We start from the raw sequence: 15,853 nt of genomic DNA, 5'->3' as shown, positions 1-15,853 counted from the left end.
CCGCCCCTTGTGCCCCCTCAACGCCCCCATCCCGATCCCCCCCGGCCCCTCCCTGGAAGCGCCACGCACGGCAGCCGCCCAAGAGCGGCAGCGCCCCCCGGCCGCCGCCCAGCTCCCCCGCCTCCCTCAGGGTGGGGTAGGGACCCCGAGCACCTCCAGCTCAAGCGAGACGTTGCTTTAATTAATTGCCACAGTCGTTCCCCTCCCCATGGTGCACGCTACAAGGAGCATGCTATAGGGAACCACCGCTGCTGTTGCAAGGCACCAGGTGGGGGCTGCACCTGACTGCAGTGGGTGGGACAGGGAGCCCGCAGCCCCGGAGAGTGGTCCCCAGGCTCCTCTTGCAGATCATCACACCTTCCTGCAGGTCAGCAGGAGCTCCCGGCAGAAGCCTGCTTAGGAAGGATGGTCCCCCCTCAGTGGCACAGGGCAGGTGGTGCTCCCGAGTGCCAGGGGATGTGCTGCAGCACCAGTACCATTTATTACATTATTTAAATCCAAATACAAAATAAGGACCAAGGGAAGGACTGCTCGCAGCCTGGCAGGCCTCAGGATCTTTCTGGCTCCACTAGCTGGAGTTGGCCTCTTCTGCCTTAAGCACCTCCATGGTGGAAGGCTGGGGGTCCTCACGGGCTGGAAGCATCTCATCCTGGGTCTTCACAGCTTGCAGCTTGGTCAGCATGGTGTAGATGCCCAGGGCCTGGAAGGAACGAGAATGCCATGGGGGAGGAGAGGGGAAATTGCATGCTCCTGGGCTGTGGCAGGAGAAGAAACTGTGTTGGAGCAAGCAATTCCACTGTGTCTTAAGTCAAGCAAGTGGGGCAGAAGACCAGCTTGGCTGATCAGGGAACTCCTCATGGAGCTCAAGAGGAAAAAGAAATTGCATGATCTCTGGAAGCAAGGTAAGGCTTCGCAGGAATATTACAGAGCTGTGGTTCACATATGCAGGGAGAAGACACGAAAGGCCAAAGCTCAATTTGAGTTGAAACTGGCTAGTGTTGTGTCAGACAACAAGAAAGGCTTTTTTAAGTATGTTAATAGCAAGAGGAGATCTAAAGAAAACATTGGACCAATACTTGTTGAGGATGGTCACCTGACTAATAGGGATGAAGAAAACATGGAGGCACTCAATGCTTTTTTTGCCTCAGTCTTTAATAATACTGATAGACCTTGGGCTGCCCGGTCCCCTGAGTCAGAGGACCATGACTGTGGGAACAGTGACTTTCCATTTGTGGACACTGAAATTGTAAGGGACCAGCTGTATCAGCTGAATGTTCACAAGTCCATGGGGCCTGATGGGATTCATCCCAGAGTACTGAAGGAGCTAGCAGATGTTATGGCAGGACCCCTCTTGATCATCTACTAAAGGTCTGGGGAGTCCGGGGAAGTCCCTGCTGACTGGAAGCTAGCCAACGTTACTCCAATTTACAAGAAGGGCGTGAGGGAAGATCCAGGGAACTACAGACCTGTTAGTCTAACCTCAGTACCTGGAAAAATTATGGAGAAGCTCATACTGGGTGCTATTGAAAGGCATTTAAAGAACAATACAATCATCAGGCACAGTCAACATGGGTTCACAAAGGGAAAGTCCTGTTTAACTAACTTAATATCCTTCTACGATAAGGTCACCCGCCTAGTGGATGAAGGGAAGGCGGTGGATGTAGTCATCCTTCTGGACAAGTTGTCCAACTGTGGGATGAACAGGTGCACAGTGCGCTGGGTGAAGAACTGGCTGAAGGGTGGGGCTCAAAGGGTTGTAGTGAATGGGGCTACATCTGACTGGCAACCGGTCACCAGCGGTGTTCCTCAGGGCTCAATTCTAGGGCCAGTTCTGTTCAATATTTTTATCAATGATCTGGAGGCAGGACTTGAATGCACCATTAGCAAGCTTGCTGATGATACCAAACTGGGAGGTGCTGTTGACTCTCTTGAGGGACAAGAGGCCTTGCAGAGGGATCTAGATAGATTGGAGCATTGGGCTATGATTAATGGGATGAAATTTAACAAGTCAAAATGCCAGATTCTTCACCTGGGACGGAGTAATGCCAGGCACAAGTATAAATTGGGAGAGGAGTGGCTGGAGAGCAGCCCTGCTGGGAATCTGGGGGTGCTGGTTGACAGCAGGCTCAATATGAGTCAGCAGCGTGCCCTGGCAGCCAAGAGGGCAAACTGCATCCTGGGGTGCATCAAACACAGCATAACCAGCCGGTCAAAAGAGATTATTATCCCGCTGTATTCAGCGTTGGTGCAGCCTCACCTTGAGTACTGTGTGCAGTTCTGGGCCCCACAATTTAAGAAGGATGTGAAGGTCCTTGAGGAGGGCAACAAAGCTGGTGAAAGGGCTGGAAGGCATGTCCTATGAGGAGTGGCTAAGGACTCTGGGTTTGTCTAGTTTGGAGAAAAGGAGGCTGAGGGGCGACCTCATTGCTCTCTACAGCTTCCTGAGGAGGGGAAGTGGAGAGGGAGGTGCTGAGCTCTTCTGCCTGGCATCCAGTGACAGGACGTGTGGGAATGGTTCAAAGCTGCATCAGGGGAGGTTTAGACTGGACATTAGGAAGCATTTCTTTACCGAGGGGGGTGGTCAAACACTGGAACAGGCTTCCTAGAGAGGTGGTCGATGCCCCAAGCCTGTCAGTGTTGAAGAGGCATTTGGACAATAGCCTTAATAACATGCTTTAACTTTTGGTCAGCCCTGAAATGGTCAGGCAGTTGGACTAGATGATCGTTGTAGGTCCCTTCCAACTGAACTATTCTATTCTAAGACTGGACATGCAGTAGGAATGGGACAGGACAGGCAGGGCCACGAGATGGTGGCTTCAGGAGCTGACCTGAACCCCCGCTCCATGTTCAGCCCCGTTTGGGGCACAGGGTTGGACAGGGAAGAGGCAAACTTCCACCCCAAAGAAACAGTGAGAAAATCAGTGCTTGCCTTGTATTTTTGCCAGCTTATTCTGGCACAGAGAGAAGGGTCCTGGCTCCTACAGCCACAGGCCAGCTCAGGCCGGTCCCTGAACCAGGGACTGCCGCAGCAGGGACCCTCCTGTTTCCAAAGGACGCTGTGAAGCAGCTTTCCCAGCCCACAGCTTCTATTTCGGACCCGCCTGCCAGGCTAAATTCCTCCTCATCTCACCTTTCCAGGCACAACCACCCCCTCCACAAGGGCCAGGCCCCACCAGGCTGCCACCTTCACTTTCCCTCAAGCAAGAGACAGGGTCCCTCCAACCACACTGACCTGTGCGACCATGTTGGTGACATCACCAGTGTTGGCGGGCAGCAAGACGGTGTTGGAGTCTTTGGCGAGCTTGGAGAAGGCGCTCACATACTGCTCTGCCACAGAGAAAGAGGCAGCAGCGTTGCCGTGCTGGGGAGAGAAGGCCAAGGCTCAGCAGTGAAGAGGCAAGTCACGTACCACCAAGAGCTCATCTGTGCCCCTACCCCCAGCCCAGCCCAGGCTGGTAGTGGTCCCCAAGACAACAAAACAACTCGCTGCTGCCAAAGATGCCAGGGAACATCTGAGAGAAAGCCAAGTGCCACCCCAGCCTTGGTTTCATCTCCCCCAATGCTAGCGCCAAAGCTGTGGCTGCCCTAAGGAGCCATCGCTCACCTGCTGTGCCAGAGCAGCTGCCAGGAGCTGAATAGCCTCAGCCTTGGCCCTAGCCTTAACCAACATGGCACTGGCTTCTCCTGCAACAAACCACAGCAAAATACACATCAGAACTGCAAAGTGCTTCTAAGGAGCAAATCAAGACAACTTCGTGCACGCAAAGCCTCCTCTTCCACAACAACAGCACGGTGATACTCCTGCAACACACCTCCTGCCGCCCCAGGCTGTGGGGCAGCAACACGAGCTGGAGCTCAGCCCAAGGGAGGAAGGATCAGCATGGCTGAGGAAGCCTGACCTACAAACAGCGATGCAGTCTGCTCCTCAGGAGCATCACCCCTCAGTGCAGAGGGCTACAGATCCCCCAGGCCCCACGTTCTAGCCCAAGACACTACCAGCAGCTTTGTTGATTTGTTTGGCCTTCTCGGCTTCTGACGCCAGGATCTGGGCCTGCTTCTGTCCCTCAGCCACGTTGATAGCAGATTGCCGTGTCCCCTCTGACTCCAGCACTGTCGCCCGCTTCCGTCGCTCTGCCTCCACCTGCAAACACAGGTCAGATGCCAGCCTGCCACGGCCATGCTGAGGAAATCCCATCCATGGGGCAAGCACAGCGAGGACACGCTCCTACGTCCTGCTTGGGCAAGCATGGCTTAGCAGAGGATAAGAACACAGCTACAAAACACAAAGTGATCCCTGGTGAGGGCTGGTTCTGCTTCTCACACTGCACAGCCCTCTGCAGCCCAGTCCACACCTAACCGGCCACTTCCCCCTCCTCCCCTTCCAGCCCAGAGACCTGGCGCTCTGCTTTTCTCAAGGGGAAACCTTCAGCTCTGGGATTTTAAAGGGAGCTGGCAGGGCTTACATGTACCAGGCAGGAGCCACCACTGCCGAAATAAGGATGGGAATTATTTATTCAATAGCTGTACATTTGCAGCCAAAGTGTCAATGGGCTTCCCTCACCACAGAAGGGCCCAGTGCTGCCAGCTCTGGACGGAGAACAACTGTGCTGTGTGGAAGGGGAGATTTCCCTCTTGTTCCAGATCACCCGCCCAGAGAACCAAACCTGCATCTGCATGGATTCCTTCACGCGTGGGGGCACATGGATGTCCTTGATCTCATAGCGCAGGCACCGGATACCCCAGCAGTCCGAGGCCTGGTTGATGGCATCCACAATGTTGGCGTTGAGGGACTCCCGCTCCTGGGAGGCACAAAAGAAATGGCAGAGAGCAAAGAGGCAGCGCTTAGCATGAGAGAGGGGTCAGAAGGGAAACCTCCCCTCACGGGCCAAGGTCAGCCAGAAAACCCCAACTCCACAGGTATAAGGCAGGGCCAAATGCTTCCCACATCTCTTGAAGGGGTTACCTTCTCCTAGGGAGGGCTGTGCCCAAAACTGAAATTGCTGAGATACAAACATCTGGTGTACATCTGGATACAAACATCATCCAGGAATACCAACAGCTTCTGCTTCTGCCCAACAGATGCAACATGAGGGTTACAGCACCCTGAACCAGGTCAGCCAGGACATTCATCACTGGGCCTGAGCAAAGAGTTACCAACTCAAGAGAAACACAGCCGGACCAGCCAGGTCTGGGCATGCACCACCCAACACCCTTTCCAACTAACCCAGGGCAGAGGAAAAAATAGCTCCTGTTAAAAAAAAAATAACCGAAACAAGACCCATCTTCAAGGATTCACTAGAAGTCAACTGAAACAGAAGCCCTCTAAGCAAAGGGCATTTTGCTGTTAAGTGTATCAGCCTGGCCATGCAGACCCCCCAGGGTTTCGAGAAATGCTGCTAGATGCTGGCAGCTCCGTGATCCACCTCCCCAGCTCACCCGGAAGACTCTGTCGAGGGAGAGTTTGCCAAGTTCAGATCTCATGGTGGTCTGGGCCAGCTGGGTCACTGCATACTCAGGATCTTCCACCCCATAGCTGGCCTGGAGAGCAGAAGCAAAAAACAGAGTTGATGGCAGTGCTGAAAGGGACCCCAAACAAGGCAGGATGGGCAAATGAAACGCTAAGCGCTAAGACAAGAAACCTGCCACAGACACCCCTGCCAAAGAAAAGTGGGGTCCAGAGCTGAGATCTGCCTTCCCCTCCTCCTCCCATTCCCTCAGGAGGGAACGGGGTGCTCAGCCCACCTGCCTCACAGAGCACAGCATGCCGGGCAGAGGCTGAAGCACGTGCCGCAGAGAGAAGCCAGCCAGCAGAGCCAGGCAAGTGGTGCCCGAGGGGCTGCTAAGGTGGCCAGCTGGGCGACGCAGCATATGCAGACCATGCTGGGTGCAGCCAGGGACACTAGGAGGCTGCCAGTTTGACTCATGCCAAGTGTCAGCACAGCAGGGACAGTACCTTGTAAGGGTCCATAACCCGCAGATAGAGCACACCATCAATCTGCAGGGTGACGTTATCTGCCAGGAGAGAACGACGCATTCTGTTTAGTGAAGCAGCAAAGTAAAGCCATGGCAATCCCTTCTCTCCCGACAGAATTAGCAGAGCTGGGCAGGGTCATCCCTTTCCTTCCTGGTGTCAACAGTGTGGCATGGAAGAGGGATCAGCTGAAATGGACCTCCTTATGCAAAGGGCTTTGTAAAAAGGACCCTGACATTCCCTACAAAATGCCTCATTTTGACGTTTAATACACAAGAAGTCCCAGGTCTCCAGATCAAAACATTTCATACTGTAGTTATGTTAAAAAATAAAAGATTTAAGGGAAAAAAAATAAAAAGCTTAATACTAAATTTTTAACAGAACTGTCCATTGACCTGATCTGAAATCTTTTTTACAGAAACACAGGGGAGATTTTTCCTGGTTCAAGACAGGAAAACATCTGAAAAATGGATTCCTGCCCAGGTGCGTTCAACCCAACAAGAAGGGGCAGCCACAGCCCGCAGAGAGCGGACAAGACCTCCTGGGGTTCTCCCACTCACACCACCACAAGGACAGTCAAGCCCAGGTGCCCAGGGACAGGGCTGAGTATGGAGTCTGGGACATTTCCACTCTTCCCCGTGCTGTCCCTTGCTCACCCTGGATGCAGTGGAAGGAAAAGGGCAGGACACAGAAGCTGTTCCTTACCTAGGGTGACAGCTGACTGCTCTGGGACGTTAATGACAATTTCTTTGAGACTCTGCACATAACGAATACGATCCAGCAGAGGGATGAGGAAGTTCAAACCCTGGGAAAAGGGTTGGATTAGATGGCTGAGCCCTCTAATCTGGGGTTTCACTCTCCCCAGAGAGCTCAGCCAGGCTCGAGAGGGCTATGCAAACAAAGCTCAAGTATGCTACATGCTGTAGATGCTACAGGCAGAGCAAACGTGCTTCCCACACAGAGGAAACTTTGGTTTCTCAGTGCTTTTAACACCTCACTAAAGGAAATTAGTCTACAAGCAGCCAAAAGGATCAACATCTGGAAGAATAAGCACACCACCCCCTGAATCCTCGTGCAAAGGACACGCCTTGCTACAGCTTTAGGAACCTGCTGAATCCAGAAGGCAAGAAAAGCAGCTCCTTACAGGCTCAAGGATTCGGTGGAACTTCCCCATCCTCTCCACCACCCAAGCCTCCTGCTGCGGCACAAAGAGCACCCCGATATTCACGGGCAGGCCAGAGTTCAAGCAGTGCGGTGCCGAGGCCAGCCACGCTGAATGCTTCAGCTGTTGGGAGTGCTGGAGAAAGGAAAAGGAACAGGATGGAGACTGGCTGCTAGCACCTCAGAGCCCAGCACCATCTCTGCATGAGCACAGACACACCTGTGCGCTGCACCAGGCAGCCCTGCCCCAGCCCATTGCATGTGACAACCCTCCTCCTCCAGGCCCTGCTCTCCCATCTGGGATTGCTGCTCATGGCCCCAGTACACCAGGGCAGAAAACATCACCGACACCCCGAACAAGCACACACTGTGAGGGGACGTGGGCTGTCCCCACAGGAATGAGACCTGGGCCCCAGGATCAGTGTGAGTGTCAGGGCCTTCCCTGCAGGTGTAGGGGGGGGGCTCACCCCAGTGTTGGAGCTTTCTCCACATCTTCCCTTCCCTCACATCCCCGCATGGGGGGAGGAATAAAGCCTCTCTGACACCATAAGGGAAAGGAAGGTGTGGGGTGGGGTCTCTTCTGCCCCACTCAGCTCCCTGTAACCTTGTCAGACTCCTTCCTCCCACCCCTCTCACCTCGGTCCCAGGCCCCCTCGCCAGCCTGTCCCTCCCCAGCTGTGGCTGCCTTCTGGCTCCCCCCAAGGACCTGCGACCCCTGGACACTCTCTCACCCTCCTCCCCACAGCCCCTCACTCCCCCCAGCTCTCCTCACTACCTCCCATGCCCAGCTCCCCCCAGCCTCCTCACTAACCCCTATGCCCCCCCCCCGCATCACAATCCACCCCCCAGGCCTCCACATCCCCTCACATCCATTTCTCCTGCACTCATTTCCTCCCCAGCCCCACATCCCCCAACCCATCCCCCAGTTCACCTCACCACTCCTCATACCAGGTTGCCCTCAGTCCCCCAACACCACTCCCCCAACCCAACTCCCACCCAGCCCCCTCACTACCCCATACCCATTTTCCCCCAGGCCTCCTCTGCGCACCCCAATACCCCTATCCCCACCCAGCTCCCCCCAGCCGAGCCCCCATGAGTCTCTTCCATCCCACCCTCCACCCATCTCCCCAGGGCTTCCTCAGAGCCCCACCTGCAGCAGTCCGAGGCCGGGCCCGGCCCAGCGCCCCACCCGCGCCAGCATCACGCCGCCGCCGCTCCTCCCGCCGCCCCGGAAGGCCTCCCGGGACGCCCCGCCTCTTCCGGGTGAGCCCTCCGGGGCATCCCGTTCCGCCGCGGCGGCCGCTACTCCTGCTTCCGCTGTTCCCGGGAGCGGCGAGACGCGGGGGTTGGGCTCGGTTTTCAAATGGGCGTTTATTAAACGTAGGCAGAGGCTTGTCCTGTCCCATCCTCACACCCCAGCTCTGCCAGCCAGAGCGAACAGGGGGTGGGCTTTGGTTAAAATGACGGCTGTCCCAGGGAGTCCCCGGTCCCAGGGTTGCGCCCACCCCATCAAGGTTGCAGCCTGGCAGTCCTCCCTGCATGAGCCTAGCAGAGATGTCCTCCTCCAGCCAGGGAAAGGACATCTCCAGCCATAAAATAGGAAGGAGAGTGGGAACTCCCTATGGGAGCATATGGACAGGGCAAGCAGAGGGATGCGAGCAGGAGGTAACAACGAAGGCAGATGGGATCTTAATGTTTCCTTCCTAAAGCCAAGACACAAGAACCAGAAGCGATCACTCCTCCACTGTATGTTCCTGGTTTTCATTCTTCTTGCCCAACTTCATTGGCATTTGGGAAACTGGTTGCTGAAGTAACACCAGTAACGTTAGGCGTTAGGGCAGGCGTTAGGCAGGCAGCTGGACGGGCACAAGCCCCTGCTGGCAGTGCTGCCTGAAGATCTGCCTCCCAGGAGAGGCAGCTGCTGGCAGAGCAGTGTCATTCCTCCCTCTCCAGAGGGTTTCGTGCCAAATACCACCATTTCCAGTTCAGTTTTGGAACACCACAAATGAGGGCTAAGACCTCTGCAGAAAAGATGAGAAAGTACAGGAGGGAGAGACCCCAGGTCATGGGGATTACGCAGATGGGGTACATGCAAGCTCATTTTTCCTTTGTCCCCTGCCCCTCTCACCTCTCTGACCCACTCAGGGCTCCTGAGGCTGCAGCAGGGATGGGCACTACTCCAGATCATCCCCAAACATCCTCCTGAAGGTCCAGCCCGACTTCCATTTGATGCCCTCTGCTGCTTCCCCTCTTCCCAGGGACTAAGCCAGGGCTCCTGCCCATCCTCCAGCACCTGATCATGCTGCCAGCAGACCCCTGCCCAAAGCCATCTCCTTGGATGGGATTCACCCCACACATGTGCAGATGGTGCAAGGCTCTGATTTTTTTGGCAATCGCCACCTTCTCTCAGATCCACAGCACATGTGGGCTCCAGAGGCTCCTGCTGGGAGGGCTGTCCCCGTGCTCCTGCAGAGAGCCCCAGGTCCCCATCCATGGGACAGCCACATCTCTTAGCCCCAGGAGCCATGGCAACAGCCAGTTCCCTGCCAGCCACAGGGGTGGGAGGGCAAGTCCAGGCCTCCCCAAGCTGCCTGAAGTGGGGTTGGCCCCACAGAGCTGGTGCCCAGCAAGTCTTGGCCTCTCCCGGGGCTTTTAACACAGCCCTGGCATGGGAGCTGCACCCTGGCCGAGAGGTGGGTCACCCTCTCCTTCCACAGCCTAAGGTGTCCCCGTCTCCAGTCACCCTCACAGCCCCCACAGCCCTGTCGCAACCCGGGCAGCCCTGTGCTGCTGAGCGCAGCCTCCCCACTGCCAGGGGCCTCATCCAGCACCAAGAGGGTGGGGGGAAGAACAGCACAGCACCTCCGATCCTCCGCACAAGCCTCCTCTGCACTCCCAGCAACAATAAATACTAATAAATACAAATTCTTCCACACATTCTGCTCCCAACCCTGGGACCAGTGTGGGCAGCCTCGCCCAGAGCCCCCAGCCCAACTCTTCACTCCCCCCTGGCTCCAGCCACATCTCTGAGCTGGGAGCAGTGCTGGCAGAAGGCTTGGGCATGTCCCTGGGGCTGCTCCCCAGCCCCAGTCCCTGCCCCTCCTGGTGAAGCCCCCTCAGTGATCTCAGCCCTGCCGCAGGTGCTGCTCAGGAGGACGGGGGTACACAGGGAGGGTGATACTTCAAGGTGGTGCTTGCTCGCTGGCCCTTTACTCATCTTTCCCCAAGGTGCTGGGCTGGAGGCTCCCCGGTGTCCTGGGGGGATGGAGAAGGTCAGGCTCGGGGAGAGTAGCAGGGGTTCCTCGGCATCTCCGTAAAGGATTTCAGTTCATAGGGGATCCCCGAGTCGACCTCTATTGACTTGCGGGAGAAAAGCAGCCGGATGTCATCATGAAGGTAGATCTTCCCCGACTTGGAGCTGTGAAACCTGAGTGGAGACAAGAGCAGGGTGAAGGGACCTCAGGCTCCCAGACAAGGGCAGGACAGCTTTGGGGGGGGGCACGACCCCCTCGCCTACTTTGGCCCCTGGTCAAGGTGGCCATGCTCTGCTTGCCTTCAGAGGGACAGAGACTTCTGCCCTCAGGCAGGGTGGCAGCTCCAACCTCCCTGAAAAAGCAGCCAGTCCCTGCTCCTCCCCAGGGCCAGGGGGTCAGGCTGCCATCCTCCCACTCTGGCAGGAGGGCCTGCAGGTTTGGGAGAGGCAGGGACACATGGGAGAGGAGCCCAGGGGTGACCCTGGGGAAGGCGCTCATCCCTCCTGGCATGCCCTACCTTAGGTGCATCAGGTAGCAGAGGACTCTGCGGGGTGGGCCGGTGCCTGGTGGGTTGCTGGGGACCACAGTGGCCCTTTCCTCCTCCCCCACGGGCATCAGGAAGATGCGGTGGCGTAGGAAGGTCATGTGGTTGGCCGGCATGTCCTGGAAGTCGTACGTCACCAAGAACATCTTCACCACAGTCTTGTTGGGGTTAAATAAGGTCTGGGGGTAAAGGGGTAGGGGGTGAGACTGGGAAGGGCACAGGAATGGATCCATAGGGCAGGGCTGGGGCATCTGGGGGCAGCGCCAGTGGGCCCAAGGGCCCAGAAAGCCCCACACCAGCCCCAGAAGGCTTAGCCTGAGGCCCACAGGTCAGTCCTTTCCATGCACCTCCACTCCCGTGCTCCCATCCCACCCCCATACACGCTCTCCTGCCAAGATCCTTATCCCTCCCCACCAACCTCTTCCTTCCCTGCATCTCCCATCACCTTGTCTCCCTGCCAACACCCTGGGGACCCTGTGCTCCCCTCTGCTGTACTTTCTTGGCAGCCATGTACCCCCTCTGCACAGAGCTTTCTGGCTGCTGCCCATGCCAAACAACATAATGGAGTGTATTCACCTTGGGGAGCAACTGGAGCCCACCTGGCCCCCTCCCCATAGCACTGCCAGAGGCCAGGGGATGACTCACCACTTGGATGGTTCCAGCTTTGGGGACACTGTAACCCTTCTTTCCCAAGGCCTCCAAGTCAATCACTCCCTGGGGCAAAAGAAAGCACGTGAGAAAGCCCATGGAGAGCCCAGCTGGGACCCAGCATGGGGCCACAAGCCCCTCTCGCCAGGAACGCCTGGCACAAGGCAGAAAGATGATGCCCAGCTCGGTCCCTCTCCACACAGAAGAATGGACAAGCAGCAACACAGAGGTGACAGCAAAGCAGCAGCCATGAGATGGCTGGGCAGCAGCCTGCCTGTTTATACACCTGCAAAGGGTTCCTGCTTCTTTCCCTCTTTGCCTTGTGGGTTAAATATTGCTCCCAGCACAGCTAGTGGTCTCCTCAGGTAGGTGGTTGCTTGAGCTACACTCTCTGGAGAGGGGCAGCCCCCAAGGATGCGCAGTGCCTGGGTACAGCCCCCACTCACCTCCCCCACGGGCCCAGCCCTCCCTTGTCTGCATACCAGGAAAGGTGAGGGAGCGCTATGTTCGGAGATGTCGAAGTAGGTGACATCAACGGGCAGGGTGGCATGCTGGGGGCAGTAGGAGCCACTGGCACCGATCTCTGCCGTGAACCCCTCGATCCTCCCCGACGGCACAAAGCGCCCTTTCAGGATGGACTCCTGAGAGAGGAGGGAAGCGTTAGGGACCTTCAAACACCAGTCCTGCCCCTCACCTCTAAGCTGCAGGTGAGATCACCCCCATCTCCACCGCAACCACGTCTGCTTGCCCTCGTGTGTCTCCCAGCTCTCCAGAGACCACTCGTGAGTGGCCCTGGCTGCTCGCTCCAAGACAGACCCATCCTGAATTGGTGGGCTGAAACCAGCCATCTAACACAGAGAAGCAGCGAGAGCGCCTCGGCTCAGCCGCTCAGGTCCACGGTGGCCATCTCAGCAGGGTCTGGGGTCCTAGTGCATCACCCAAAGATCTGCTTGCCTAGCTGTTCTGCTGGGAGATGGTGGCTGCATGAACGGCCACTGCACGCCAGGCCCTTGGGGACAATCAGCCCAGCCCCACACTGGGGCTCCCATCAGAGCCTCTCACGCCCATCGCCAGCCCAGCCCGGAGCCTGCAGGACCCACCTCCCTCCCTGGCAGGTGGGTGCCATTACCTCAAAGTTGCCCAGCAGAGCATGGCTGATGGTGGTGGTGGCCCAGGGCGCTGTGGAGGACCTGGTACCCCTCCGGAGGCTGCTCCAGAGATGTCGCCTTTGAGAGAGGAGAGAAGATCAGTGTCAGACTGCAGAGCATGCAGCCCTGGGCTGCCCGTGTCCCTGGGGTGTGGATCCCTCTCCAGGTCCCCCCATCCCTTTCTTTGGTGGAGGTTGAACCCACTTTCCTACCCCCTAGGGGCAGAAGAAACCTCCCTCCGCCCCACAGCCTGGGGTCTTGTGGAGAAGAAATGCCTGGGGCAGGGAAGGGAAGAGGATTCATCCCAACCTGACCCTCCCACAGGGCTGCAGGGTGCTGGGGTGGCCGGGCACCCTGAGCCCCCACGGCTGGCCCTCGGGGCTGCCAAGACACTCACGATTTGAGGCGCAGCCTGCTCTTCAGCCTCCTCCTGACCGCAGTGCAATCCACAGAGCTCTGGAGGGGGCATGAAATCAAGAACCGTGTTAGGGCAGCAACCGGGGACTGTGCACCCCCAGGAGGTGCCATCGCCCCTTGCCCTGCCCCACAGCCCCATGAGGGTCCCAGCAGATTGGACAGGCCATCAGTGGCCTCCACGGGGGCAGCCGGCAGGGCAGCATGAGGGCTGGGGTGGGGATGTGGGGCTGCCAAAACCAAAACCTGGCTGCAAGGGCAGGTCTTTACCCTCCCAAAGTGGCTCTGCTGGGAAATGGGGTGTTGGTACTCAGCCTGAGGGTGCAGTGTGCAGATCCTGCCCTGCAAAGCAGGTCTCAGGGCTAGCCCCAGTGAGCAAGACACCCCCAGACAGAGCCATGCACCAACACCCCCTTGCACCTCCCAGGGAAGAAAAGTCCTGTCCCCAGGTGATTCATGCAAAGTCCTTGGTAATGCCACCAGGCAGAGGGGCATGCTGCCCGCCCCTGCCCACAGCCAGGCTCCTACAGCTGTAGGGCAGGGGGTTAAAGCCAGGGCCACACTGCAGCTTCCTTTTAAAGATGTCCCCTTTACAGGGGGGGACGCTTTCCCTTCTGGAAGCCACACAAAAGGATGATGGAGCTGGCTGGCATGACCGGGTGGGAAAACCAAGGGAAGCTGCTGGAGGGCTTCACTCTGCAAGGGCAGTGCTGGGGGCAGCCAGGCTGGGGGACAGTCACCAAAAAGGGCACATGGACAGTGCGTTCTGGCTCCAAGCAGCAAGAAGCCAGGGTAGCTCTGCCATCGGTCCCTGCAGGTCCCTGCACCATGGGATGCCCCAGGGAAGGAGAGGAGCATGCCAGCTGTGGCGTGAGCCTGCTGCAGCCTCAGCTGGCAGGACACAGTGAAAGCAGGGAGCTGGTCAGGAGGGGCTGGTAAGCAGGGAGGAATCGCAGGCAGCTCCTGAGCTGCCAGGGTGGTTGCAAACCTCTGGAGTCTGCCCCATTTCTGAGAGCTTGTGGCACCCTGGGGACATGCCACAGGCACCCCAGAACTGCAGAAAAGCCAGTGGCATCTCTGTACACAGCACTGAGGCTCCCACTCCCTGGCCAAAGCATGTCCAGTCCTGCTCCCTGCCACCAAAACCCTTGCCCAGCAGGCAGAGTGCCCTGATGGATATCACAGCCAGGGACCCAAGCAATCCCACCCCTCTGCCGCCTTCTTCCCCAGGCAGGCAGAGGACAGCTACTCTTCCCAAGCCTGCCAGTAAGTCTGGCTTAACATGAAGCTGTCAGACACTGACTGTGGCATCATGCCGTGTGTCCAACTCTTGCTGTCACGGAGAGGTCGTGTCCTGTTCGAATGAGGTTCTCCAGGCCAGAGAGCTGGTTGCAAGCAGCGGATCCAGTGACTACAAGGTGTCAAGAGCCAGCGACAACGTACAGACAGTGTGTCCCAGGGATGGCTGTCAGCCGCCGCCCTGCTCACACGAGTGTTGTGGCACTGGGACAGAACAGGGCACTGTGCCACGATGGACCATGTGCTCACGAGGACCATGTTTTGCCCACGAGGACAGCCCTGAGCTCTGGGTGTCCCTGGGCCATTCCCTGCCTCTCCCCGCGAGCAACGCTCACCTTGGCTGTGGGAAGCAGGTGATTCCAGAAAGGTGCCCCCTTGGCATCAGTGCTGCGGCAGGCCATGGGCACCGGATGGCATGGCAGGGCCCTCTTCTTCCTCACTGGTGAGGACAGGCTCTCGTCCTCAGAGCAGGAGTCGGCCACAACCTCGCCAGCGGGCAGCAGCTTCCTTTTGGCTGGGCAGCTGCTGCCACCACAGAGCCAGGGCGTTTTCTCCAGGGAGCTCAGTTTGCTGGGCTCGGGGCTGAGCACTGTCTGCAAAGCTGGGGGCTCCTTGCACCTGTTGGCCACCACTGGCCATTCTTCTTCTCCGCTAGCCCTGCTGCTGTGAGCCAGGCTGCTCCCTGGCTTCTCTCTCTTCCCACCAGAGTCCGACTGGGGAGTTTGTGCAATATTGTGCAAATCAAGGTAAAGTAGGTTGTGGCCACTCGCCCGCTCCCTGTTATCCCTGTAGTCTGTGGGCTGATCCCGTGGCGGGACAGGGCAACCATGTCTTGTGTGCAAAGTACTGCAAGCAACGTGCCAGGAGGAGGAGGAGACATCCTGCGACTTGTCCTCTCTGCTGGCCTTGGGGCTGTGGCTAGGGCTGCCCTCACACCGGTGCTCCACCACCCGCAGCCCACTGTGGGAGAAGTGCTGGGCAGAGCCGCACAGGGATAGTTCTTCCACCAGCAGACCGTCCTCAAAAGTATCGTCATCATCCAGGGTAGCCTGCCCAGGGCCGTTGCACTTGCCGTCCACCCCCCCGCCACTCCAGTGAGTTCGTTTGGGATCTCGCCCCACCTCCGGAGTTCGCTGCTCGGGGTAACCCCTCTTGATGGCTGGCTGGCTGCCTGCATGCTGCTCCGTGCTGTTGGAGGAGCTGGAGAGATGGGAGAAGATGGAGACCTGGTAAACCTTCTGGCGCTTGATCTCTGTCTCGTAGCCCATGAGGATGCCGCGGTGGGTGCAGTGCTGCAAGGAAGGCTCCAAGGGCGTCTCTCCACTGGGCCGGGACAGGCTGGGGTCCGTGCTGCGCTCCAGGGGCAGGGATGTCTCCGCGTGGATGTGCCGCATGGAGCCTTACTTGCCTGGAC

At 57.7% G+C, this 15,853-nt stretch overlaps 2 protein-coding genes across 2 annotated transcripts; both read right to left on the bottom strand.

Annotated features, from left to right (window-relative positions):
* Positions 1–568: 568 nt before the first annotated feature.
* On the bottom strand, positions 569–8,333 carry LOC142596501 (stomatin-like protein 2, mitochondrial). Its single transcript, XM_075725628.1, has 10 exons — positions 8,283–8,333; positions 7,116–7,268; positions 6,677–6,776; positions 5,954–6,012; positions 5,437–5,538; positions 4,665–4,799; positions 3,997–4,141; positions 3,605–3,684; positions 3,233–3,361; positions 569–700 (listed from the first exon to the last, which is right to left on the bottom strand). Exons 1-10 carry the CDS (start codon positions 8,331–8,333, stop codon positions 569–571), a joined length of 1,086 nt encoding a protein of 361 aa, XP_075581743.1.
* Positions 8,334–10,405: 2,072 nt separating this feature from the next.
* Positions 10,406–15,833, bottom strand: LOC104031484 (atos homolog B). The gene is made up of 7 exons (XM_009483493.2): positions 14,775–15,833; positions 13,124–13,182; positions 12,708–12,804; positions 12,061–12,219; positions 11,576–11,644; positions 10,904–11,109; positions 10,406–10,559 (listed from the first exon to the last, which is right to left on the bottom strand). The coding sequence occupies exons 1-7, from the start codon at positions 15,831–15,833 to the stop codon at positions 10,406–10,408; spliced, it is 1,803 nt and encodes a 600-aa protein (XP_009481768.2).
* Positions 15,834–15,853: the final 20 nt, after the last annotated feature.

This window comes from Pelecanus crispus, chromosome W (assembly GCF_030463565.1).
Source record: "Pelecanus crispus isolate bPelCri1 chromosome W, bPelCri1.pri, whole genome shotgun sequence".
Lineage (NCBI taxonomy): Eukaryota > Metazoa > Chordata > Aves > Pelecaniformes > Pelecanidae > Pelecanus > Pelecanus crispus.
The sequence above is the reverse complement of the archived record's forward strand: the minus strand, read 5'-3'. Positions and strand labels throughout refer to the sequence as shown.